Raw genomic sequence first — 26,209 nt, forward strand, 5'->3', positions numbered from 1 at the left:
CATCCTGGCATGATTGACTAATAGTTTTATTCAGTCTGTTAACATCCAGGGAAAATGTGATTGTGTCATCGGCTTTTTAACTTTTGAACCCTTTTGGAGTACCGCGCGCGGCGTGGTGTCGCTGACTTCTACCGAGGACTGTGAGTGTTGTGTCCCGGTAGGATTAAGACTTTTGTACCCATTGAGATTCGTCTGATAGTTGAGGGGCTTCCGTACACAGCTCCGGGGTAAACAAGGCTGGGGTTCCCTAATAAACGAAACGTTAATTAACATCCGAGGACGATGTAGGGATTCCCACCCCATGCAGGGCAAGTTGTCAGGATGCTTCATCAAGCGATACTACGGACTGTGCAAGTCTCGCGTGATTTGATGTTTTATAATCGTGAAAACTCACAAGGTTCCCCAAAGGCTCCTTAAATTTAAATTACCCGCGTGATTTGAGCAGTCTATTTTTTGCCAGTTTACCATCACCCAATTACAAGTATGTAAGCATAAAACTTGCCAAGCACAGAAAAATCTTGCCCAGCAGCTGGTAGCCAAAATACATGAAAGTTTACACTGTTACACCTGGTGCCCCACTTATTTCTTGCTAAGCATAGCAATTTGATAAGCAGTATATTTTGCTTAGCAGCATTATGAAATTGGGCTCAGGTCTTTCAAGACCATCCGAGAGCTTACGGAGAAAAGAAATGCAGTTCGTGATTGAAAATGCATAGTGGGCTTGGCGTAGGGGGTTTCCCGAAGTGACTTAATTAAATTCAGGTCCGTTCTTGTCGTGTTTTTTCACTCCACGATCTACCTAAGAAACTAACAACTCAAAAATCCTGTTGATACCGTCATATTGACTTTTTGTTTAAAATAAATGTGTGTGTAAAGACCATGTCCACTCCAAAGCATTTTCTGGCAGGCAAGACATTACACTAACTTGTAACATGGGGAAACAGAACAACGATATTGACTAAAAGCAGACCTAGATAGTAGTTTAGTGCCGACACTTCGGGGTCTCAGGTTCAAATCCCGATATTGCCAATGTTTCGCTGTTGACCCCAAAATTTAATTAAAAATATGACCCAGTCAGTTTCCCTTGTGGTTTATTACTTGATATTATTCGCGTTTAGTGAAAGTCAATATTAACTGCACCCACACACGGTAAAAGGTAATTGTAACTGACACTAAAAGATGTTGTAAGCAAGAATTTAGTTCAATTATTGTGGACAAGCACAGTTAACATCATTACAACAAATACATAATCGATTCATGATTAATATTGTATTAGGTTCTGCTTTGAATGCCTTGTGTTTGGTGCACAAACTTTAATACCATTCCTTCCGTGCATTTGACAATTTCTCTGTTACTTGAATGTGTAAAGTAAACCACTGGTTGCTTTGGCAAGTTTGTGTGCAAATAAGGTACATCTACACATCATTTTGGTTAGTCTTTTGGCGTGTCGTTCTTTTGATATCTCAGAGAAGCGCCCTCTTTTGTTAGCATCTAGAGAGTCTCGAACTGGATGGACTAGTTTTCTTTTGGTCATGAGGTTGCTGGGCATCATCTTCGGTCCACATACCCAGGGAGCAGCATAATCAAATGTGCAGTCTAGTCTGGCAGTGTATAGTCTATGGTTGTAATTGTTGTTTTGTTTTTTTGTTTTTTTTATGCCTAAATTGTTTTTTACTTGCGAGTGGCACGCTTACACAAAGAGCGCCCTCATTAGTTTCTTGACACCATTACCACAAAACTTGTTGCCGAAACCAGACTCATTTTGTTAAACTAAACTCTTAAACTTAACAATTACTTCTACATAATAATATCATTTCAGATAAAATAGTATACTTTTACAGTTACACAATATCAAGACAACGTTCACAACATTACGTAATTTTTACGATTAACATATTATCAGAAAAAATATAAGCATCTTTTTTTGTCCGTGAATTTACATATTTTTCTTGTAATGCTCTCACCTTTAATATCATAACCGATTAGATTCTTTACATTTTAATGTCGATTACAAATTTATTACGTAATAATGTACTTTAATCAAAAATCTAAAACATTAATCAAAATAGATAGGCTATGTAAATTCAAACACTGTTTAGAGTACCACAATATTGCACAGTAAAACTTCATTACATTTTAAGTACACACTGAAAACTCCCGGATCAGAATTGACTCTCGGATCAGAATTTACCCGAGTCAGAATTGACCCAATTCAGAACCGACACGATTCAGAATCGACCCGATTCATATTAGACTCGGATCTGGGTCTTGTGAGGCCTGACCATTTCTGGGTCAGTATTACCCATAACTTGTGTCAAAATGTCATAGAAATTGGTCAATCTGACCCAAAATTGGATCAAGCCCCTTAAGACCAGGAATCCATGTCAATTCTGACTGGGGATTTTTTAGGGTGTTTTAATAAGCAAAGTTTGTGCCCAGGGTGAGCAACATCAAGTTTGCAATGTCCAAACTAATACACAAGGATGAGGTTGGGACCCGTGAGTTTTTAGAGTGATAACCCTTCATGAGATGTGGACGGATTTAGCTGCGTGTGGATGAACGTTTCTGAACAAGACACTTTGGAACACTAGGTGGAAGCAGACTTACCAAGTAAACTTACATCGTTTACATAGTTATGAGAGTGCGCACTGAGAACAAAAGATTTATCTGGTTGTCATGCCACCTAGCTTCCCAAAAGTCCCACATTGGTGGCTATGGCCAGAGTCCAGTTCGGACACTATCACCCAAAACGTGCACGTTAGAACTCCCGCAGACTCCGTGTCCCGTAAACTGCAATGTACATGCACTTACTGTCGAGTATATTACGTAGAGCAATTACGTACTACGTAGAGCAATTACGTATATTACGTAGAGCAATTGACATGTTCGATATTGAACGCTAGGTGGCAGCAAACAAACCAGATATGTCTGATAAGTCTGCTGCCACCGTCGGCGAATGTCGCCAATTGAAGATTTGTTGAACACATAACTTTAGAAACAAACTGTTTTAGACAGTAAGCATTGCGTTTCCAATGGTGATACATGAAGTCAATTAATGAGATTCAAAAAGTTATAATATCAATGTTGGTGATTCTTTTAAAGATCGGCAGTGGATTTAATTAAGTTGAAACAAAATTGAATTATAAACGAATAAACACAAACAAGTATTATTTATCAGCTGATTCGTTTGAACATTGTTGTTCACTCTTATCACAACTGGACAAAATTGAACTATCATGACCCCTTTTAGGTTATAATTATAACCACGTTAGAGGGCGCTGTACTTTCATATAAATTCCTCTTGTACTATTATTCGTCAATGTTGAAGTCCCTTGGCGAGTTTAACTGCAAGGTTGTATAGCGCCGCTAGTGTTGGGTGGTTGTCAGGTTGGGATCCCCCTCGGTGTGAATTGTACCCAGTAAGGGGCGCCACCGCTCGATAGCTTTCTCTTTCAGTGTCTCGCTTCTCGTCTACAGTGTAGCGGTTGTACAGAAAGTTACGGAATGGTCTGGTATCGACTCGACCTAAAACACTCCTTGCAGTAGGTTCCTGTGTAAACAAGTACGATTTAGAACACGTGGTAAATACTACGCAAGATGGCGTGTTAAAATTTGGTTTTGGAAAATGTGTCTTCTGGTGTTCCCATAAGGTGTAAATGGTCGCTGAAGGAAGTTGAGTCAAGGGCTCTACATAGCCATATTTATATGGGGCGGAATCGTCTGTGCATATAAAACCTTCTGTGATACTTGTAGCTGTGATGTTCTTTGGATGATTCAAGAAGAATCGTATTTCACTCTAAATCAGCTTTGCCAGCTATATTTATGTTTATTGACTCATGCCGAGAAAAGATATTATCAGGGTCATAACAGTTTGGGAAAAAATATCTTTCAATCAGGCAGGGTTTTTTTTTCATTTAAACCAACTGACTGTGTTGTGTTGTGTTGTGTTGTGTTGTGTTGTATTGTGTCGAATTAACTGTTTTATATACCGTGTAATGCTTTGTTCAGAAAACGTTTTTCCAATTTAGGTGAATTACACGACTTTGAATCTTAAACAAACTAGCGAATTTTCTGAATTCAAGACTAATTTGTATAAACTGGCAGTAGTTATTAAAAAGCAACTATGTACTTTTGTTTACTTCCTTATGATATGGCGAGTATAGGCCGTACGTGTCCGTACGAAATGGACCCTGGACCGCGCCTATTGATTCTGCAATATCGGGGGTCAAAATGTACACAAACGATTTGACTCTCAAAATGGCGAAAACGGAAGACGTGGAACGGATCAATAGAAACAAGTCTCTCTTTTGCTGTTTTTTCAACTAACACATCTTTTCTTCGTCTAATCATTTTGATCAACGACTTACCTTTACTGGGTGCGATGTATCAAGCCCCTCCCATCTCTTGCTTCTCTCCCGGCCATCCCTCTGCTTCTTCGATCGGGAGCTTTTTCCACGACTCCGACGAGAAGACCGTCCCCCTTCCCTGCTCCCGCTTCTCTTCTTGTTTTTCCCTTCCGATTTTCCACCTTTGTTCTTGCTCTCTTTCGATCTCCTTCCCTCGACCTTTCTCCTCTTTTTCGTCGGGACTGGAACTGGGAAAGATTCTTCAACGTCCTCTGGTTCTCGTATATCTGTGTCTTCAGCGTCTTCTTCGGGTAGAGTTTGCATGTTCTGTTCCTCATCTTGTTCGATTTCCTGTTCTTGCGTCTCGATGTCATCGATAAGATCTTCCTCGCGCTGTATGACCGAGTTGGCTTCTTCCACGTCCACAACATCCGGGTTGTACATGTAGTCCACGTCCGCAGATTTATCTTCCCGTACCCTGCCCGGTGCGACGGGAGATAGAGGCGGGTCTCGCGACTCTATCGCCACGGGCCAAGGGTTACAGTAACTCTCCACGATGTCGAAGCTACATATTCTGTCGCAGCACTCCGTGGCGATTCTACCCGTCCGCCGTCGCTGCCTCGAGCCGATGCGGGAACCAAGGAAGCTCTTAGCCGCTCGTTCATTCTGGAAAACCTCAACTGAAGAAGACAAAATTCCTTTAAGTTAAAAATGAAATGTTCTGACGGTCAAGGTCGTTGTGGTGTCGTGATATCAAAAGAAACCTAATGACTAAGCTTTTGAATTGGTTGTTTGTTTTAGAATGGCTCGGCCAAGTGGTATTACTGCATGCATGCAAGCAATGATAAGATCCAATTTAAACCCACACACAGTATTGTTCGCCAAAAAATCAACTAAATCTTGAGACAGCGGTTCCAACTAAAGGGAGGTACAACGCTTACAGTCACTTTCCTGTTTATGGATTTGAGCCTTAAATATAGGCAGCATATAAGCCGGCTTGTGGTGCCGATGTCAAAATGGGTCAGTTCCCCCTTCCATTCATTACGACGCCCTCCTTTGTAATGATCTTGTACACAAAGTTCATTATGTCCATGTCACTTAAAGGCGGGCACCGTTCCTTATCAGTTATTAACTGGGAACTTGTTCCGGAAGTTTGCAATTGGGCGTGCGTACGCGAATGGGGCCTCGTTGCTTCAGCCAGGGCGCCACGTTGGGGGCGTTGCAATAACACAAAGCCAGGTGCGCAGATATGATTTTTTTAAGGAGGTCGTGTCGTGCTTCTCTTGGTTTACCAAACTGTTCACAGCAATGTGACAAGGGGGCCTCACTCGCTGACGACGACAACAACAGCCGGGTTGATTGGGGGTGCCCTAGTCAGCAGACGTAGCGGCCACTGCCCGCCTGCTCTGATTACATGCTCGTACAATGAAGGCTTGGGGCACTGCGATGCCCGGGACTGCGCCCCCATGTCTCGCGTTAATGATACGGGGCTTAACTCGCAGATTCAATCTAAGAAATCTGGATATTTATTTCATCACAAAGATGCGCCTTCGTGAGCAGCATCATCACACTGCAAAAACCGGGTTGTTTAAACAACAATCACAATGGTATTAATTTAGCAAACAAACATGATTCTCTCTTTCAGTGTAACACCCATGGTGTCAATTTTAACGCCAGTTTTTGCAAGGTTTTGTAATCGAGATTTATGTTTCAATGGATCTATCGCATTATTAGCACTATAATAGCATTGTATAGACTCAATGTTCAGTGATTCTTTAGTAAGGTAAGATCAAAACTAGTCTTTGATTTGAAATCCAAGTTATTAATCATACTTTCCGGGGTCAGCCTGACCCAATAGCTGGTCAGGGCCCTGTGGACCCGGAATCCAGGTCAATTCTGACCAGTTTGTTAAGTGTCAGCCCAACGTGCATGTTTGAGTGCTGAAAGGTCTTTGCCTTTTTAACCACCTTCCAGGTCAGCCTGACCCACAAATGGGTTAGGCACCTAGGCTCAGAATCTGGGTCAATTTGTCTTTTTCACCACCCACCCCCACCCATAATTAGCAAAATAATTGATTGGACATACCATCTCGTTTTGAATCTCTATGGCTGTAGAAACCTCGTGTACTGCAAACTAGAGACACTGTCTCCACCAGTTGCTCTCCGCAGATCTTCGGCCATGCCGTGATTGGTAGAACCAAGGCAACGAAAATGACGTCAAGTAGGAGAAGCGCCCTCATTGTCGATGTGTTTCTGAACTGTGCAAAAAAAAAGATGAAATGGGACGAAACCATTACTAATAATAACAGGTTCTTATAAAGCGCTTTATTACATCCCTAATAGAGGCGTATCAAAGTGCTCAGTGTTTTGTCCTGCAAGGTATGTGGAGCTACGTTTTGATGTATTCCTGTGGCGCAATATGCTGCCAATCAGACCACCAGGAACCATTAGTTTGTATCTGCCATACCATTAGACTGGTACCTGTCTTCATTCGATACAACGATTTCATTGGATAAACGTGCAGTGACGTAAGCTTTCTATCTCGGTGTTTTGATTGGTCCGAGGTGACGTTTGGCAGCTGTACTTGCGGTCCTCTGCATATGAATCTAGGTGAAAGGTGATTATGGACGGGGATTGGACCTATGAGGCCACTTTCTGGCATTATTCATGAGCCCAAGAGTGTGACGTCAGATTGTTCAGGCTATTACACTATCTACTTTTACTGGTGTAGGGACATTGGAATAAACTTTCTTGCAGAGTTTGCACATTTTAAGTAATTACAAATTGATAAAACCTCAATGTGTTTGCGAAAAACACATCGTGTTCTGAAAAAGCGAAACTTTATTGCAGATTTTTCGAGTCAATATGCTAGTTTCAAATTTCGAAGATGCAATTATGACCAAGTAATAATAAGTAGTCTGTAATTGTTGCCTTTTCCAACGAACAAAAAACAAGTTTCGTGATCTCAATAGTCTCAAGATCTACGGCTTTGGTTAGGCGTTTGTCTAGCAATATCCACTGTTGAAGCCGTAGCCATTAACTAGGTATCGACTTAACATGAAAATCGAAGTCATGCCAATTTGTTTGTATTTCGCATGACGAGTCACTTACAGTACGTTTCACCTCCGACGACTGTTTAATGCACCTCATTTCTACCACTGTGTGAAACCACGCCGATTTTTAATAGCCCTTCCGATTTGTAGGTTTTTGTCGGTATTAATGGGGCTTTCCCACAGTGCCAAAATTTCCCTCCTCCTCCCCCCTGCCCGGGCACTCGGGCAACAACTTGCCGCAAGAGTCGGCAAGCTTCCTTTGTCACCCCGCCGTCGTCGATTCGTGCCTTAATAGCCCGCGTCGCGCCCATGTAATTTTCACCGCGAGAGGCCGGGCGTGTTTACATCATTTCACCGGGGCGGGAAGCACCATTTACTACCGGCTCACGCGCCCCTGTCGTTTGGGCTAATTTCTGGACAAATAGACCCACCAGGAGGCCGGGCTTCGACGTCCTCCTTTGAAGACTGAGTCGGAAGATTTCTTGGGTTGTGCTTTTTGTGGGACTTTCTTCTCTCTTAAGTGAACGGTTCCGCTGATGCTTACGGTTGAGGAATTATCATGGTTAGGAAAAAAATGTAGGTGCGGTTTTGCGGTGTATTGACTTATCGTGACATTTTGATTATTACAACATCAATTTGTGCAAGGTGTGTACCGATTACATTCACATAAATGACCTTTTGGAAATACTTCCGGTAAAAGTGTTGAAATGAAAAAGTAATGCAACTCGTGATTTGTGAAAGATATTGCATCATGGATTGTGGTGTCTTGGCCCAAATTCAGAGAGTGGCTCAAACAGGAAATGTCACAATTTCTTCTTTAGAAAAGAAATGAACAATATACAGTCACAGATAGAAGTGATAAACAATAAATAGAATTTAAGATTTGATAGGTTCTCTTGGTTGGATACAGAAAGGACCGTGGAATGTGTTGCTGAAGAAAAAGTTTATGGCCTTTAACTGGTGTTTGGCTGTATTGATTCGATTTTTTCCCCGGCTTATTTCTTACAAAAAATCACGAATATTCCCCTTAATCCACTCAAACTAAAAAAATGCATTCAATTTCTTTTTCTTGCAAACATGATTTCTCCTCATTCAAATTCGTTTCAGTTAATGTATTGTAGGCATTCAAAGCTACACTTGGAATTTCTGCTACCTATTTACAATTGATTTAAACCATTAACCTATTTACTGATGAGTTTGAATGGTTGACCAGTTATCGAACGAAATTGGACAAATATTGTACGGCCCAGTAACAATAACATTGAATTGCATAAAAGCTAAACTTGTAAATTGAATTACTCTTTTTAACTGTTGAATGCTGATTCAAAACTGTTGGTTTTAGATCAAAGAAAAAGACGCAAGCCCACTCAGTATATAAGGCCTTTTGATTTGAAGATAGTTTAATGGTGCCAAACATCCTACCTGGCTGCCCTGCCCAACTTGTCACATTCCAGTTAAGCGTTAAATGCTTGTGAAAACCTCTAAATGACGCATACGTATGATCCATTTCCACGTATCACACTCAATCAAATAAGCGATATATTCAAGGGCTGCTATTTTTGTTCACATATTAGAAAACTTATAATGTGGTCCACCATACTCAACAGTGCAATGTTAGTGTGAAGTTATAGTTGTTGATAGCTTGTTGAGATTTGGGTTAATTTGTGATGTCATGGGAAATCTTAAAGGGGCACATCAGAACACTCTGGGAGGGCGTGAGCATTTTATGCTCCACCGATTTTCACTAATCGGGAGTTTTTGCCATGCACACAAAAATAAAGCATACATTTTCACGAAATATAATAAAAAGCATATAGTAGGCGTTGACGTTGTAAAATGGTGTTTCGTAAATGAGACATAACTGTGTATACCAAGTTCGATATTTGGCTGATCCTCCACAAAATGTTCCCTTTCTTTAAGGGGGCACATTGCATTCGGACTTGGCACTTGGGCTATGAACATTTTAAGTTTTAAAGGATAATTGCTTGTAGATAGGCTTTGTGATATAACAAACATTTGTTATATGGAATTAACACGGTTGTAGCGATGTAGAAGTAGAATAAATTGATCCACACAAAATATAAGCCTCGAAATTTTGTTGTCCTTTTACTTTGTGAACCAACACAGTCCGCCAACAAAATGTTGATTCCACAAAAATGGCAGACTGCATGTTCCGCAGATTGTATTTCAAAAGGCAAATGTATTGTTATTTTAATCATTACTCACTTACTATTACAAATTATATATAGATTGTGCTTTTTGTGCAAGAACAACTCTACAAAAAAAATATGTAAAACAAAAAGAAATTGAAAAAGGAGAAGGAGCAAATTCCAAAAGGCAATATTTTGAGAGATTTTAAGGCAATGTGTCGCTATGTTCACAAGAAAGCCCCGAATTATCTTTAGAATTCCCGAGATGCCCAGAACACAAAGAAGACACAACTATGGAAAAGGATACACAATGCCACTAACGATTGCCAAAAAGCAACTGCGAAAAGACACAAATATAAATACGGATGGTTTCCATTCCTTATTTGAGATGTAAACTGTTTGCACAACCGTCATGGACCATCAATATATCCAAGCCTTCCAAATGCTAGAATTGTGATGATTGTTGTCATTAAAAACTCCATTGATATTCTCTATAAACAAATATGAACAAACATCAGTTGTGACCCAATCTTGGTTGGTGCGGGATGAAAACGAGAGGGTGGGTGTTTGATGGATTGCTCACTAGCCGTCCGCCCACACGCTCAAGAACAAAAAAACAATATTGCGGAAGTTTTACTTCTTCTTTATTTCTTATTCAGATAATCAGACTTTGAAATACTCGAACAAAAGAGTCTTGAAGGCAAGGTGGTGCGGGGGAGTTGCAGTTTTATTGGAGTTGACACGTTGGGTTGATAGAAGGCTGGACGCGAATACAATAATTGTTATAGATTATAAAGACAAAACATACATTGGTTATTATACGTGTCTGTTTGAACGGCGATTTCTAGTCGTTCTTAATAGACCATGATAGACATAAGAGTATAATTAAAACTCAGCGGGTAGAGACTTCTTAAAGGCACTGGGTCGGATTTCACAAAAAGTTAGGACTAGTCTTATCTTGGGACTAACCATGCAATTTGTATATCTCCTAGGACTAGTCCTTAGTTAGGACTAGTCCTTACTCTTTGTGAAATCGACCCCTGGGCACGTTTGGTAGTAACTCAAATCTAGCATTGGTATATGAGTAAGGGAGAGCTGTTGATAAATCACTGTGAGAAACGGCTGCCTCTAAAGTAACATAGTTTTTTAGAAAGAGGTAATTTCTCAATAAAATATTTGAATCTTCTGGGGCATCTGAGACCTCACAAATTTGTGCAACAAGGTTGTTTTTTTTTTCATTATTTGTTTGCAACTTCGGTCACCAATTGAGCCCAAATGTACACAGATTTCAATTTCAAACGTGTTAGTGCCTTTAAAATTTAAGTCGGCAGAGACTTCCTAAATAGGTTTGGGATTTCTAATTGAAAGGCCCTGGACGGGGGAGGACGTACACTCTCAAATATCCTTTAACAGTTTATAGGCTATTACGGTTCAACCACATCCATTCACTAAAATATTAATCGTTAGAATTGTGAAGTCCATAAAAGATTACTTCCGAGGCAAAGTATACCAGCTTTTCGTCAGGTTGCGTTTTTTAGATATCGCCGAAAATCCAGAGCGAACAATTATGTCCATGGAGGAAGAATAATCCCTTAAAATATGAAGACACAATCTGAGAAAAGTTACTGGAGATTCGATTTATTGGTGCATACAAGCTGATATCTTTTTACATAACCACATTACTTTGAAGTGAAATGTTTCTCGAAATGCTTTATACTATCAAAGCTGTTGTATGCTTCTCAATAATTGTTTTCTTGTCATTAATGAGTGAGCGCTTACCATAATTTTCCAAGTAAAAAAGTGTTCTTCTCCTTCTATCTTTTTTGGTCACTAATATATATTTTCCCGTCCTCTATAATTTCGTCGGTCAAAATATTTTCATTAACACACAATAGTCCACTTTGACAAATTTAGTCATTCTCCAGACGGCGTGAAATTGTGAGCCAACGATAACAAATTGAGTTGAACTCCACCCGCCGGCTTGAATGTTTTTTGACATGTTGTAGAGATTAAAGGCAGTGTATACTTTTAGTAAATCGTCAAAGACCAGTATCATCACTTGATTTATCCAAACATATTATGATGCACAAAATAACAAACCTCAAAATTTGGGCTCAACTGGTCATCGAATTTGCACGAAATAATGGAGAACAAACACGTAATGGAGAACAAACACGCACACAAAGTGACACGTCGAAAAATCACATATTACTATCCACAAAACGAAACCGTTAAAACCTGACTAGACATTTCGGAAATATTGAAATATTATAGTTAATTCTGACATAATTCATATCAGTAAAGCATATTTCAATGACCTGATAAGGTTGCTATTGGATTATATTTCATAAACAGCACATTATGATGGAAATGAAAAGCACGTGTGCATTTCAAACAAGCCGCACCCATATTCAGAAAAACAATAACAGGAGTGACTGGCACTTGTACACAAAAATAGAACACTCAACTATTATTATAAGACAGTGGGTGTAGTGTTACTACACCTCACCACCAATTCAGCTTCAAACAACAACTCAATTAAAGAGAAAGTAAATTTTGTTTGTTGGCACCGTTCGGTTGTTTTAATCCTAACATAAGGCACAAACAATTTAACAAACCTGTGAGCATTTCAAAAGGAAAGCGTTTTTTAGATATTGCCTAAAATCCCCAGAGCGATTATGTCCACGCAGGTAGAATGATCGGTAATTGGAATACACAATGTGAGAAACGTATTTGCAGTAATGTTTCTCAGATTCTAATTTCGGGGGATAACATCTGATATATTTTGTTTGTAACTGCATTAATCCTATTAAGTGAGGTGATTCTCAGGATGCTTAATTATAGTTGGTAGAGTGCCGGACGTTAATCTGGAGAGTGCAGGTGCAATTCCCGCTGTAGAATTGTTTTTTGTTCAATCCAAAATAATATTTAAGACTTGCCATCATAAACTTAGACTTTCTGCTGATAAATATTGAAAAACACAACTGCGTCACTGTCTTAATAGGATATTCCAACAACTTGATATAATATGCCTATATTTTGTCTGATGACAATGTTCTTTTTTAAAATCAGGATTTGACTATAGAATATTTTGTATTGTTTATAGAATAACACAGTCATAATAATTGTTACGAAATCGTAGTAGAACATTTTGCACCATCTCAGCTGTACATGATGTCGAATAAACGCAGATTCTTACAAGCATTATTCAGATTCATTGAAAAGGCGGGCATCAAAGCAAACTATTTATACTTTTTTGTCTCCTGAAGACATACTCACTTAAGAAGTTATTGAACTTGTTAATTGTTAACTTGAAGAATAAGACTTTGTGTTCAACATTATCAAGGGACCCTTACTCAATCGCCTTCTTTCATCCTTAGACTATTAAAGGTTCGAGTTAGCAATAATAATCCTGGAACTCAATGTAATTAAAAGTATGTGTCAAAACAATTTCTTCAATCTTTTCACATTTCAATAGTTTATACAGGCTTAATCTGATTATATAAGCAATTTAGGAGTTGTTGTTTTTTGTAAGTCATACAAATTATTTTATTTAATGTAACTGTTTAAAAGGCAAAGTTTACCTCTGGGTTTTGGAACCGTTCGATTGGTTGAATCATTTTAAGTGTTGGCATTGTACGATAAAATTAATCACGTTTTTTAAATATCACAACAAAATCAGGAGTGATTTTGTCTATGTAAAGGAAGAACAATCCGTTATTGGAATATACAATCTGAGAAACGTAACTGGCAGTAATGCTTCTTAGATTCAAACGTTGGTGCATCCATCTTTTTCAAAACCACAACCACATAACTTCCCAATTGAATTGGTTCTCAAGAGATGTGTCACTATCGAAAGCTGTTGTTTTATATAGGCTTCTAACCATATGTTGCCATTAATTTGAGTTATTACCAAACGTATAGGGACTTACCTTCACTTTAAATCAAAACTCTTTTTGTGAACATAAGATTTGACCTACATATAGTGTAGGCTTTAATGGACTTTTCAGACTACTTAATCTCAATTTTTCTGATTTTTACTAAGGCAAACCAAATCGGAAGATCAGAGTAAAGTTGGAATAATATCATGCCAGATTATAAGCACAATTAGAGTCTTGAAATAAGACTACATTGCCTTTAACAGGGAGTGGTTGTCGCTCCCCGCTAGAGTGCCTCTCCCAAAGCATAAACCGTGACAGCTATAATCCTCATATTCCGATAGAAGGGATTCCATCATATTACTGGGTGATCGGCCTGACAAACTCCAGAGGGTTTTTTCGCTGTATAATGCCCTCAGTTGTTGACTTTTATTTTTGTGTGCCGTTCGAGAGGGGGGGGGTAGTGCATGGCTTCAATTTGAGCTTAGGAAGGGTGAAGGGTGGCATACTGAAATAATTACGGATTTATTTTGAGCTTGTGCGGCAACAAGGAGGGAGATGGAAAACAGGCAAAAATCTACTCCAAAGTTCGGTGAAATTAAAACAATGTAACAGTCCCAGTGCCAGTATTACACACTCAAGTTTAGAGAGAATGGTGATATGTTGCACAAAGAAGATACAAAATTGTGCACACAAATTGTTTTCACAAAACAAACACACCCCAATATTTGTGGATTATGCTAGACTATTATTACATTTTGATTGTTCATTTGCACTAATTGTGTTATTGTTCTGGCGGCCAGATGTTGTGTATGTAAACTATAGCAACGTGGGGTAACATCCGCCCCCAGCAGTCTAAACATGTTTGCTAATTCATTAACGGCAGTATTAATTAGGCTTCTTGTTGTTAAACAACTTCCTTTTGTTTCTGACTGAGAGGGTCATTCTAAACTGTTTCTCGTCCTTTAAATTTTTGTATCACCTTTGTAATTTTCCTCAAAGACTTTTCTTCATCCATTCTCGTTATAAGTAAAAGCAATACCTTTAGTTTCTGTAATAAGCAGTACATTGTTCTAATCCTATTATAAATGTTTAGTTGTTTACAATAACAAATTTGAAAATTCCATTTCGCCGAAACTCTGGAGCAATATAGATGTCCGCGCAGGACCCCTATAGATGCCAATCTGAGAAGCGTTACCGCGGTATCGCTTCTCACATTCAATTTTTGGGGGATAAAAAGTGATACTACTTTCCATAACCGCTACTTCAAATCGAAAAGATTCTCGCGAAAACGCATTTTTATCCGTGAGCTTCCACACTTCATTATTTTTCTTCATTATTTTCTACAGGCATAACCAAACGCATAAAGACCCTTTAAATCCATGTTTCATCATTTTTCAGTTCAAAACAATTGATACGAATATTTAACCAAAGAAAGATTGTTGTTGTTGTTTTGTTGTTGTTTGTTTATTTTTCTCACAAGATGAAGAAAAAGGAAAATGAGCTGATACCGAGTAAGCAATGTGACATTGTTATCTTTCATTCAGTTACTAACAAGAAAAGAGGCGATGAGCTGAGTCAGCTATTCAGTATCAGCTGCTAGCCGGCCCAAACATCAACACACTTATGAGTAACACAAGATGTTCTCTTTACAACCACTCGTTACACACAAGTCAGAACAATCAATTCATTTTACACACTGTACTTGGTGCACCCAATCCTTCGCAGTAGAAACCAAATTTGTGAGCACCCCGAGTAGGAATCTAATCCAATCTCTTCCACGGAAGTCGTAAGTGCACCACTGAGCTTACACGAGGCTGGGTTTAAAGGGCATTGGATCCCTTGGCAATTACTTCAAAACATTATGACCATTAAAAACTACTTGGCAAAGAGCACTTGATAGCTGTTGATAATAATAACAATTGTTAGAAAAACAACTTGAAGTAGTGTAGTTTTAGAGAAAGAGCTTTTTTTCACCTACACACACAAATAATCTGAGAAAGTCTTCATGAGGCATGAAGGCTTTCTCATGCATTTGAAAACACAAAATATGCAACAAGGGTGTTTTTAATAGATGTGTTTTTCTTGCATACTTTTCTTGCAAATTTAATGACCAATTAAGCACAAATTTTCACAGGTTTTTCATTCCATACGTAATGTTGGAATGCACCAAGTGAGGATTCTGGTATTTGACAATTAATGCTAAAGGATCTTTGCCTTTAACACCTGTAACACATCATCAACCTCGATGCGGATTTCTCAAGCGCATAAGAGACAGAGACTGACAAGTATCTGATTCGAGGACTTTACAACTAGACAGAGATGACTTGAACAACAACAGTAATTCCTTACCATGTCCACACCTTGAAAAACGTCTTGAAAGTGTTCTCTCTTTGTTCCTCAAAACAAGACTCGTCAAATGGATCCTTGATGAAGATGGATCTTGGCTATACACAAGCTTCTTGTAGTAGTACTGATGAAGCTTCTTTGTCTATAACTAGCTCCGTAATGTCCAAGTCTTAAATAAACTGAGTTCTCAGCATCTGATGAAGAATGTTTCTCCTTGCCGTTTTTTAAGAAACTATTGAGACATCTAAGATCACGAGCTCACAATGACCACCAGAGACTGATTGGATCGAGAAAGGAGTCACACACTTTCTTTTATATACGCGTAAAATTCGGAAAGTTTGCTCCACTGGACTTTTATGGATTATTTTTAACTTCTCTGGGAGAGGGGCGCCCTCTTTGGTGACGATAACCAGTCGCAGTGACATGGCCCCATTTGGACCACCAAGCGATCACAGGCGCATGGTAGGCAGAACAAAAATCACAAAATGCAAGCTCCATTTATCTCAGATGCGTATTTTTAATCAGTGTGACTGATTTATCTGAGGAGTTCCCGTTTCGGACAGGCTGTTTACCAATGTTAAATCAACAAATGGCAGTTTGATGTGTTCGATACTGACAGGCAAAGTAAACGATGATTGAATTGAAGTGTCAAGTTTGCTCCCAAAGCTAAGTGGGGCCTAGAGCTGAGGAAGATGTTGAAATGTTGATGTTTTTGATGGAGTGCTTATATGGCACTATCCTTTTTGAAATATGATATGGAGAGATGCCTTTCAAGTCTGGTCTTTAGATGGTGTTTAGCTGGGTGTTCAGCTTGGTGTTATGCTAACAATTATTTTGAGTAATTACCAATAGTGCCCACAGTGCCTTTAATTTGCAAGTGTAGATACCGAAGATATAAGACTAATTACTAGTCCCGATTGCTGAGCATACAACCCATCACGACTTCAATACGTGTTTTTTCGCAAATTGTGTCCCACCAAACAAACACAAAGATGATGCCGTCAGAGTCTGTCTCCATGGATTTCTGAAGCATCCCTTTATACCCATCAGTCATACAATGTGCAGAGATTCATGTAATAGGGCCTACTGTACAAACAACACTTAATTTTCTGTATAGGTATATTGACTTAAATTACATCAACTTCCTCTCATTCTGTCGTTTAATGATGATGGTATACGTGTACGTACACAATAACTAATCGTGTACGTACACTATATGTTCAAAGATTATTGTACGTACACAATTAATCCAAACTTATCGTCATGTTAAGTTATCTTGTAAGTAAACGAGTTTTTGTATTCATGTGGTGGCAATATGAAGGAATTATCAAAGTTTAAATTACTGTATAGTCCAAATGAATCTGAAATATTTGAAGGCAGTGAGCGAGGAAGACAAGATTTATTTCACGGTACATAGATGGCATGCAGGGTGGACCAAAACCAGACCTCACATGCATCCAGTTGTGAACAGTATCCAAACTATTTCTAGGAAGATAGTGTGATAGCACTTAAAGACAGTGGACACTATTGGTAATTGTCAAAGACTAGTCTTCACAGTTGGTGTATCTCAACATATGCATAAAATAACTAACCTGTAAAAATTTGAGCTCAATCGGTCATCGAAGTTGCGAGATAATAATGCAAGCTAAAAACACCCTTGTCACACGAAGTTGATTTCGAGACCTCAAGTTCTAAATCTGAGGTCTCGAAATCAAATTCGTGGATAATGACTTCTTTCTCAAAAACTATGGCACTTCAGAGGGAGCCGTTTCTCACAATGTTTTATACCATCAACCTCTCCCCATTACTCGTCACCAAGAAAGGTTTTATGCTAACAATTATTTTGAGTAATTACCAATAGTGTCCACTGCCTTTAAGACTAACTAATAACGTAAAATTACATGAGCTTTTGTATAGCAACAACTTCTTCATCAATTGCATGAAGAGTCACAATGTTGGCACAATGTCCAGATAAAAGGAATTTAGCAAATAGCAATATGTGTCATCCAAAAGTGAGGAGTAGTATTCCTGTGTTGAATTGTCCATACTATTGTATAGATAAAGTGGACTTAGCAAACAGCAACTTCTGTGAGATCAAAAAGTGTGAGGAGTGTGGGTATTGCCAAAATATTCCTGTGTTGAATTGTCACAAACTATTGTGTACAGATAAAGTGGACTTAGCAAATAGCAATATCTGTGGCACGTCAATACAGATAACCAAAAATGTCACTTTCTCTAATACAGACAATGGTTGATGTTATGAAGTAAAAGCAATGTACTCACCCCCCCCCCCTTACACCCGAACATCCAATAATTGTAAAGCGATAACGCGATCAATTCGAATTAATGTTGACAAGATGACGTGTTTTGCCATTAACACGATAATGGGGACAAACACACGAACAGACCCATCGGCGCTTCTTGAACTATAAGGCGACTATTAAGACAGTCTATATTATTAATTGAGATCAGAGGACTGAGCGAGAAATCCAATCTTGTAAATGGTCCATTATAAATTACAAATCCGCATGTTGCAACTTGTACAGTAAATTGTCCCTAAATAGGACCCAAATACATTATTTTGGGGGTTTGTTTCACAATAATGTTCAGCATAAGTTAAGTTAAAGTTTATTAGTTTGGCTCAGTGGTTTTTGTTCCTGCCTTTCACCTCTGTGGACCTCGGTTCGATTCCCAGTACAGAGCCTTTGCATGTGGATTGGGTTTTTCAGTGCCAACCCTGTGTGCGTGGGTTTTCCCGTTATGGGTTTTCCTCCCATTGTGAGAAACGGCACCCTCTGAAGTAATGTAGTGTTTGAGAAAGAGGTAGTTTCTAACTCAATTAAATTAAATATTTCAGGCCTGAAGCCTTTTATATAGGCATCTGAAGGCGCACAAATTTGTAACTGCGACGACCAATATTGAGTCAAAATGTTCACAGATGTTTTTATTTTATGAATAATGTTGGAAAAAAATGTCCAGTGCCTTTGAGAAAATGAAATCTACGGCAAAAAAAAGGTATTTTTAAAAGTACAATCAACTCGGCCAAACTTCCATCCTCAGCTAAAACTATTTTCAGATATCGGCAGCTTGAAAACCATTATCCCACGGAAATTCCCGACAAAGTCAAGTACCGACAGACAGTCAGACATGAAGAAAAAAGGTCCCACCAACTGATGTCCACTTTAAGAACAACAAACAACTGCAGTTCTTGCCACGGGTATAAAACACAAACAGACAAAATAGAAAATGTTTTTCCCTTTTTTCAGTATTCATTTTTTTTTTTTTTTTTGACAAAACAAGACTCAAGCTGTGAAGTCAATTTTACCGTAATTTACCCCTAAGTGTACCGGCATTTTTTTGTATAAGGGCTAGCCGCGGCCCTCGGCTACTGTCGTGTGGTTGGTAATGGTTAGGTTGCTCCGGTCTTCACTTTGGCAAATCGATCATTATTACCCGCTTCATTCGCTGCAGGCGAGCGCCTGCCAATCAAAATTACCTCGGGTAAGATCGTTGTTATGGTCACTCATGAAACAGTCGTCAAAAACTTTAGACCAATAGGATAGATGATTTTGTGTAGGTGGTGTGATACATAGAAACACCATATCATTATATTGATTAGTCGTTATCGTTATGTCATTAACAGGGTTGCAAAGTAAATTTGTCCACTGTTATTTATTATTTTTTTTGTACAGTTATCCGTAAGATAGTCGCAGATCGTTTTGCTGTATTGTGTGATCATCACTTTACATGAATGTGACAACCCTATGTGCTTAGTCCCCGTTGTTTGAGTCAGGAGAAATCAGTAAAACAACATTCAGTCATGTAAAAAGAAATCTTAATTTCAGCTGTTGTGGTTTGAGCTTTTTTTTCTTTTAGGTTTCAGTTTTTCATTTCCGAGTGAAATATTTTACGGAAAAAGGTGGTTTTAGTATGAAACGAAGCTTACAGACTAAGCTTACACAATGATGTTTTGTATTCTACAATTCCTGTATAAAGGTCAAATAAGATCCATTTAAAGAAATAATAATAGAACGGTCGTCGGAACTTGTGTTTGGCAATACTCTGATATAAGTTGACGATTGACTTTATTTTGAAAGGGGGCAATTTGCCTCACATCGGTGGGGAATCACGCTTTGAGAGTCCAAGCCGACAAACTCCTAAACCAAACAGTAATCTTAACAGGGTTCCTTGGTAGGGATTCCTGTTTGATATTAACTCGTGGCATCACGGGCAAGGGATGCCGACCAGAAGCCGCGACCAAGTGACTGTTTAGTTTAACAGTTGGACCCGCTAGAAATCTGGGCCAGCTCTGATGAGTAAAATAATATACATGGACACACCATCACCGTGAATCAAGGAAAGTTCTTACTTGGTTGAAAGAAATGTCACCAATTATTTATCTGATTCATATTGAACAACAGCCTATTTCAGATTCGTTCATATAGTTCCATGATGTGTATACATTATCTTAAAACACTAATGACGTATGTATAATCGTATGAATTATTAGAACAAGCTCATTTGTAGGAGACAGCGAAAAAGTCGTATACAGGTAAAAACAATTTGCGTTACCTTTTTGAAGGTTCACTCTAACTTCCCATGAGATAATAATCCTGAGTCCAGACACGAAGAAGAGACAAAAGAAATTCAGCACAAGTTGTTATACTTGCCGAGCAGAATGTAAGCACAATATAAACCTATGTCCTGCCAACATTATCCAGCGCCCCCTCCTGGGAGCTTTTGACCTCAGAAAAGAATGACTGCGGTAAAAATTCCCCCACCAGAGCTGCCTCAATATTATTCCCCTTCCCTCACCCTCAACAAAAAGGCCTATTATTAACCTTGAACCTTTTTATACTTTGGGTAATAATACAGGCTCACATTGGCCGCTGATGAAGGGGGGATTTGTCTTTACTCCGGAAGGGTGGGTGTAACCTTCTTAAAGGGTTCCCTTTTCAAAAGTTCTTGTCATGCGCCTTGAAAGATGGGCCAACCAAGGGCCTGTCAAAATGGAGACTATTATAGCCTACACGGTGCTAACCAACCCCATTTATTCACCACCAACCAGGCCCCTGTTTAAACAAACCTAGCCGGGCGTGTTCGCGGAATAATCCTTAACTTTCCCTATCGGACTTAGCCAGCTAGCCAAGATCTTTTTTCCAGCGCGTCATTGCCGTCAGTGATCAGCAGCGGCCAAGGGAAAGCTAAAGGGGGGTTGAGGGAAGACCTCATGTAAAGCGTCAGTGTCATGGCCACTATCTCTGTAATTGGTCAACCTTAGCAAGGCGTGACTCAGGGTATTTTCTTATAAATTCCCGGTAGATAGTTGAAAAGGGAAACCCTCATTTCGTATGTAGCTATCGTCAGGGCTAAATTCATAAAGCTGCTTGCAATTGCGGCCCCAATACTAGTTAAGCACAACAAAGTATGCTTACTGGAATAAGATGACCAGCCAAAATACCATGCCACATCAACCATTCACTGGTATCCTGCTTTGTAGTAACTGATTATCATTAATGTATAGAAAACTGACCCGTGTGGGTCGTGGCCGAGCGGTCAAGCGCACTGGACTCAATGTTAGTTGAGTGTTGGTTCGAGTCCAGTTCTGCCATTATTAGAAAGACAACAACCAAATTATTGATGGATGGACGCAAAGCCGTAGGTCCCGTGTGTTGTGTAAAGTACTTAAAATAACCCACTTATAGTTAAACACATCACTAAGGTAATGGATTTGCCTCGGTGTTTCTGGCGGTAGCTGGCGCCGCAACTCATTGTAAACCCGTTTCAATGCTACATAAACGATCTGCAGAGAGTAAAATAAACAAAACTCCAACCTGTCTTTAAAAACATCAATAAGTGCCTCCTGCAATTTGAGACTTTCTGATCATGAATAGGACCATAGTTCACTAACATCTAATCTTCTTAACTTTGTCCGTGTTGTTGAAAGGAAAAGGTTTTCAACCTATTTTCAACTTTTTACAGCTGCGCTTTTACCCCTCAGCTGATGCTCCCTCTATGCGTCACAAATAACAGCGCCCTCAAAGTCAAACTGAAACGAGCCCATTTTTTTTTTAAAGACTGTCCAAGATATACTGTCCAATAAGGTACAACCCATCTATCATGAGGCGGGACACATGTCAAAACCATGTATCAGCACATAGGAAAAGCCATACTTTATTACTACACGGCCAACTTTGATTTTGAACTGAACGCACTGTTGCAATGCATAAGGCGCACCCAGGATGTCCCGCCCTCTAGCGGGGGCTCAGTAGGCTAAACAGCTTTCCCGGAACTTAATTATTACACGAAAGATCGGGAATGGGATTTATTAGGTGTATCCCAATAAATAAGGAGAAAACAGAGCGTCAGCTTTAAGTTTAAGCCCCTAAAATATTCTATTAACGACAGATCGAGAGCCTATAAAAGGGATAAGGTGAATTATTTGTGCCAAATATTGTGACCTGGAGTTGTTGACTTCCAACTCGAGGTATTTAGGATAACATAGGCCCTGAATCATTATATTACTAGTACTTGTTGAGGGGTGGCATGGTGTTTTTTCACCACAACAAGATAAAACTTTCAAGGTTTTTGCACATGTTTGTGCCATCTCTGATTGTCTCTTATATCAAGCTAGGCTTATCCATTATAATTGATAAACCTTGCATCATGAACATAGTCGACCTGTTTCAAAAAATAAGTGTGCCTTTTTAGACTCCACGGGGACATGAACAACTCCATTGAGTCAATGACTAGGCATTTTACACTGGAGGCCTACGGGTAGTTAACGTTCATTGTAGCGTGAATCAGTAACCAGTAACCCCGGTGTTTTCAAGCATTAAGGGTACGTATACCCATCCAAGCAACCTCATCCCTAAATACTTGATCCCGCTGCCCGGAAAACCGGAAGGAATTGCACTACCTCGAAGAAAATCGCTTAATTATCCAAGAAGCTTAAAGACAATCAATTCTGTATTTTTGTTTCTCTGTCTCTCTTTGACAGCTGCCTGGTTGTGTCTCTGTATCCATCGTCAGGCTATTATGATGTGTTCTATGGAGCTTCCTTCCTTAGTGGAGTTAACCCCCATTGAAGACATGGTCAGCAAGAGAGCATGGAGGGGCACCATGGTTACAACAGGTCATGTCTCGTAGAAGGTAAACCCAGGAGAGTCTAAACTCAAGCTTCCATTGATACTGACCAGGAGAGCTTACGAATTACCTCTAATCACAAACATTCATTTTGGTAAATTGTTCTATTTTGTTGAGATTTATTTGATAAATATTTTGAATGCAGCCCTCTGGCCAGCATGTGATTCACATTTCCTTTTGAGACAAAGGCCTGAGGAATATCTTAAAGTAAATGACGGCAAATTAAAATAACATGTTTTGGAGAACAACTGCAATGACAGGAGGTGAACAAAATATTGAGTGCTTTTGTGACTATATACACACATAGCTCGTTCCTGACCTAACTGAGAGACTCTGTTGAACTTCTATGATGAATCACGCATGTCGACAGCTGATTTGTGGCGTGTCGTGGCCGAGTGGTTAAGAACACCGAACGCAAACTCCGGTGTTTCTGATCAGCAGAGTGTGGGTTCAATTCCTCCAGGTCGTGACACTTGTGTTCTTAAGCAAGACACTTAACCATTATTGTTTGTTCTTCGGACGGGACGTAAAGCCGTTGGTCCCGTGTGGTGTGTTATGCACATCTTATCGTAATGCACATCTTATCGTAAAGAGAATGGGTGCACTGTTCCTGGTTTGATTGGCAGCATATTGTGCTTTTGACTCCCATTGTAAACAATTGCATGGTGCTGTAAAAGGACGATAGGTCTCAAAACTCAGCTCCACTCTATACCTTGCATGACAAAATACTGAGTGCTTTGGTACCATGGGGTGTGATAAAGCGCTAAAAGAACCTAGTGTGTACTTGTTTCAAATCCCGCTCTAGTCATTTTTTCCTTTTTTTTAAGCCCAAATCATTTAGAAATTTACCAAGTCAGTTTCCCTTGTTGTTTATTATTTAAAAACTAAAGGTAAACATTAGAATGAGTAAAAAAAAATCAGACACATTAGAGACAATAACATATCATGCCTATTATACACGTCACTAATGAAATAACAGAAAAGTTGTCCTTGTGAATTCCACTTAAAAAGTAAACCCAAAATCTTCAATGCCCCCAACAAACGAAACCAATATCTTGTGTTTCCATCACACAGTGGAACACCTAATGCCCACCATTAAGTAACTCCGTAAATAACCAATTGTTGATCAAGACTATCAACATATTGGGATTTTGTTTAAAGATCCAGCTGCTATAAATAACCACAATAACATTGGATCTTAATCAGTGAATGTATTGTACGTGTTAAAAGTATTGATTTTTTGCTGCAAAATTTACTCCGCCGAAATTGATTGGCATACATTGCAGCGCAGCTACGCAAAGTTCATTGATATAAATGTACGTCAATGTCTGTGTGCCGTCGTGTGCCGCTTAATTAGTACTACACACCCTTTGTATTGACTCAGCTTTGTCGCTGGTTTCGTCACATCCCACACGATTGGGAATAAAATTACGTTACCAATTGCCACCGTCCCACCTTACGAGTTGACTGTATCGTAAGAAGGATTTGCTTAATGTAAGACCCACAATGTGTATAAGCAACATCAGGGCCCACTATCATGAAGCATAAACAATATTGCTAAGCACAGCAAAAACCTTACAAGTTAAAATACCATATCAGTTGAAAACATTCCACTCAGGTAGCTGTTAAACAAAATATTGTTAAGCAGTATTGAGTTTTTATAAGCAGCTTTATGAGATCGTGCCCATCCGATCTTATCACAAAATCTTAATTATTATCTACCCATCTCATACCTTTTGTCCCGGGACATGATAACCTTTGGACCCTTAGCAGGTAATAATTGTGCACTTCAATACTTCGGCAAGATAGTCCAGACTTCCAGCCTTTCTGTGTGCTTGGAAGTGGACTTTATGTGCCGCTATTAGAAACCAAAGGGGATCCCACTTAGAGGGGATCCCTGCCAAGGGACCCCTCAAGTATCCCTGATGATCCCTCAACAATCCCTGATCAAAGACAGAGTGCATGTACACAGGACTGAGAACAAGATTGATTTCTCGTCAAGTCTTTCCTTTGTTGTGTAACTCATTTTTGGTCCACTGAGAGAATGATTGTGAACATTTTGATTGATGGTCGCCGTCAGATGACAGTCATTCAGTCATCTTGAAAATCACCCGATGGGATGCCAGAAATTATTACACGAGCAACCAAGCCACTTTCTTTCAGGCAAAATATACTTCTTCTTTTTTAACCGTTTGATTGTTTTAATCCCACATAATGCAGTTGAATGTATACAATAAGATTTACCTGTTAAAAGTTGGTCGCGTTTTGTGATGATATTTTATTTCCATGTAACATGTCAACAAGGTGTGGTTAGACTACAAGATATGCATTCACAGGGTTGTGGGTTCATATCCTACAAAGCTGATTTCAAAATGTCTAGGGGAAAGTAAGAATAAGTATTGACGTCTAGTTTACTGATCAATGTTCTTGATTTAATCATAGATGTTAAACCAATGTTCGTATGAGAGTCGCCATGCTTGGTGTGTATTCTTCCCTTGTGGGGTTTTGCCGAGTTCACTTGACAGGAAGATTATCTAAACGTTCCGAATGAAAAACCTGCGAGAACGACACCAGTGTTGTTGAAGGTATGCCTATAATTATAGCAACTCAATAATCTGTTACAAATACCGATGATTCCAGAGTATTAAAGTTTTCAAAATTATGCGATGTGGAAAGTCCAGTTTCAGGATGTGAACGGACATCCAATCCACTTGACGGCTTCGGACCAGGGTGGATTCGAACCAGGGCTATACGGGTGAAAAGCAGGGTGTGCCAGAAACATAAATATTGTACTTTACATGATTCGATCAACTGATCTTCGAAATAAGATTATTAGTTTTTACTCTTACTACACCGATGTGTATAGTGAAACAAATCCACATGTAAATCCCTTGGCGGGATTCGAACCAACGGTATTTGCATACATAGAAAAATTAAAAAGTGAACTTACCGAGTTGTCTAATCAACTTGTCAAAGTCACAAGCTCCAGCTGCTAAAGATGGTTTTCTTGGTAGCCACACCAGCCCGTGATGAACACATACACGATCCGCATTTAGTCAAAGCCGAGACATTTTATACTGTTGCAACATCCCCGATGGTGTGACAAGATTGCACACGGGTCATTCTAGTACAAATATTAAACCAATTACAGGCTCAGGATTCCAGTTCTAGCACAGGAGAGTCTCCTTGTACAACCTGATGTATCTTCATCCAAGATGATTGTCAATATTTGCTCAGATTTGAAGTTTAAAGGGGAAAGTAATTGGTGTACGAAAGCAATATAGGGGA

General features: G+C 39.3%; 1 protein-coding gene across 2 annotated transcripts; it reads right to left on the minus strand.

Moving 5' to 3' along the window:
- Positions 1 to 1,228: 1,228 nt before the first annotated feature.
- LOC117291148 (insulin-like peptide) lies at positions 1,229 to 26,209 on the minus strand. Of its 2 annotated transcripts, none has more exons than XM_033772698.1 (4): positions 25,872 to 26,209; positions 6,432 to 6,603; positions 4,368 to 5,026; positions 1,229 to 3,550 (listed from the first exon to the last, which is right to left on the minus strand). In XM_033772698.1, the coding sequence occupies exons 2-4, from the start codon at positions 6,583 to 6,585 to the stop codon at positions 3,317 to 3,319; spliced, it is 1,047 nt and encodes a 348-aa protein (XP_033628589.1). In that variant the 5' UTR covers positions 6,586 to 6,603; positions 25,872 to 26,209; the 3' UTR covers positions 1,229 to 3,316. The 2 variants fall into 2 exon arrangements, with proteins under 2 accessions (XP_033628589.1, XP_033628588.1); XM_033772697.1 differs by lacking the exon at positions 25,872 to 26,209 and adding an exon at positions 15,779 to 16,106.

This window comes from Asterias rubens, chromosome 6 (genome assembly GCF_902459465.1).
Source record: "Asterias rubens chromosome 6, eAstRub1.3, whole genome shotgun sequence".
Taxonomy (NCBI): domain Eukaryota; kingdom Metazoa; phylum Echinodermata; class Asteroidea; order Forcipulatida; family Asteriidae; genus Asterias; species Asterias rubens.

Excerpts from the sequence above, each read along its gene's own strand:
- LOC117291148 (XM_033772697.1), bottom strand. Across the intron at positions 5,027-6,431 it reads TAGAGATTCAAAACGAGATG|TTGAGGTTTTCCAGAATGAA; the intron begins GTATGTCCAATC and ends TGTCTTCTTCAG. Across the intron at positions 3,551-4,367 it reads ATACATCGCACCCAGTAAAG|GAACCTACTGCAAGGAGTGT; the intron begins GTAAGTCGTTGA and ends TTGTTTACACAG.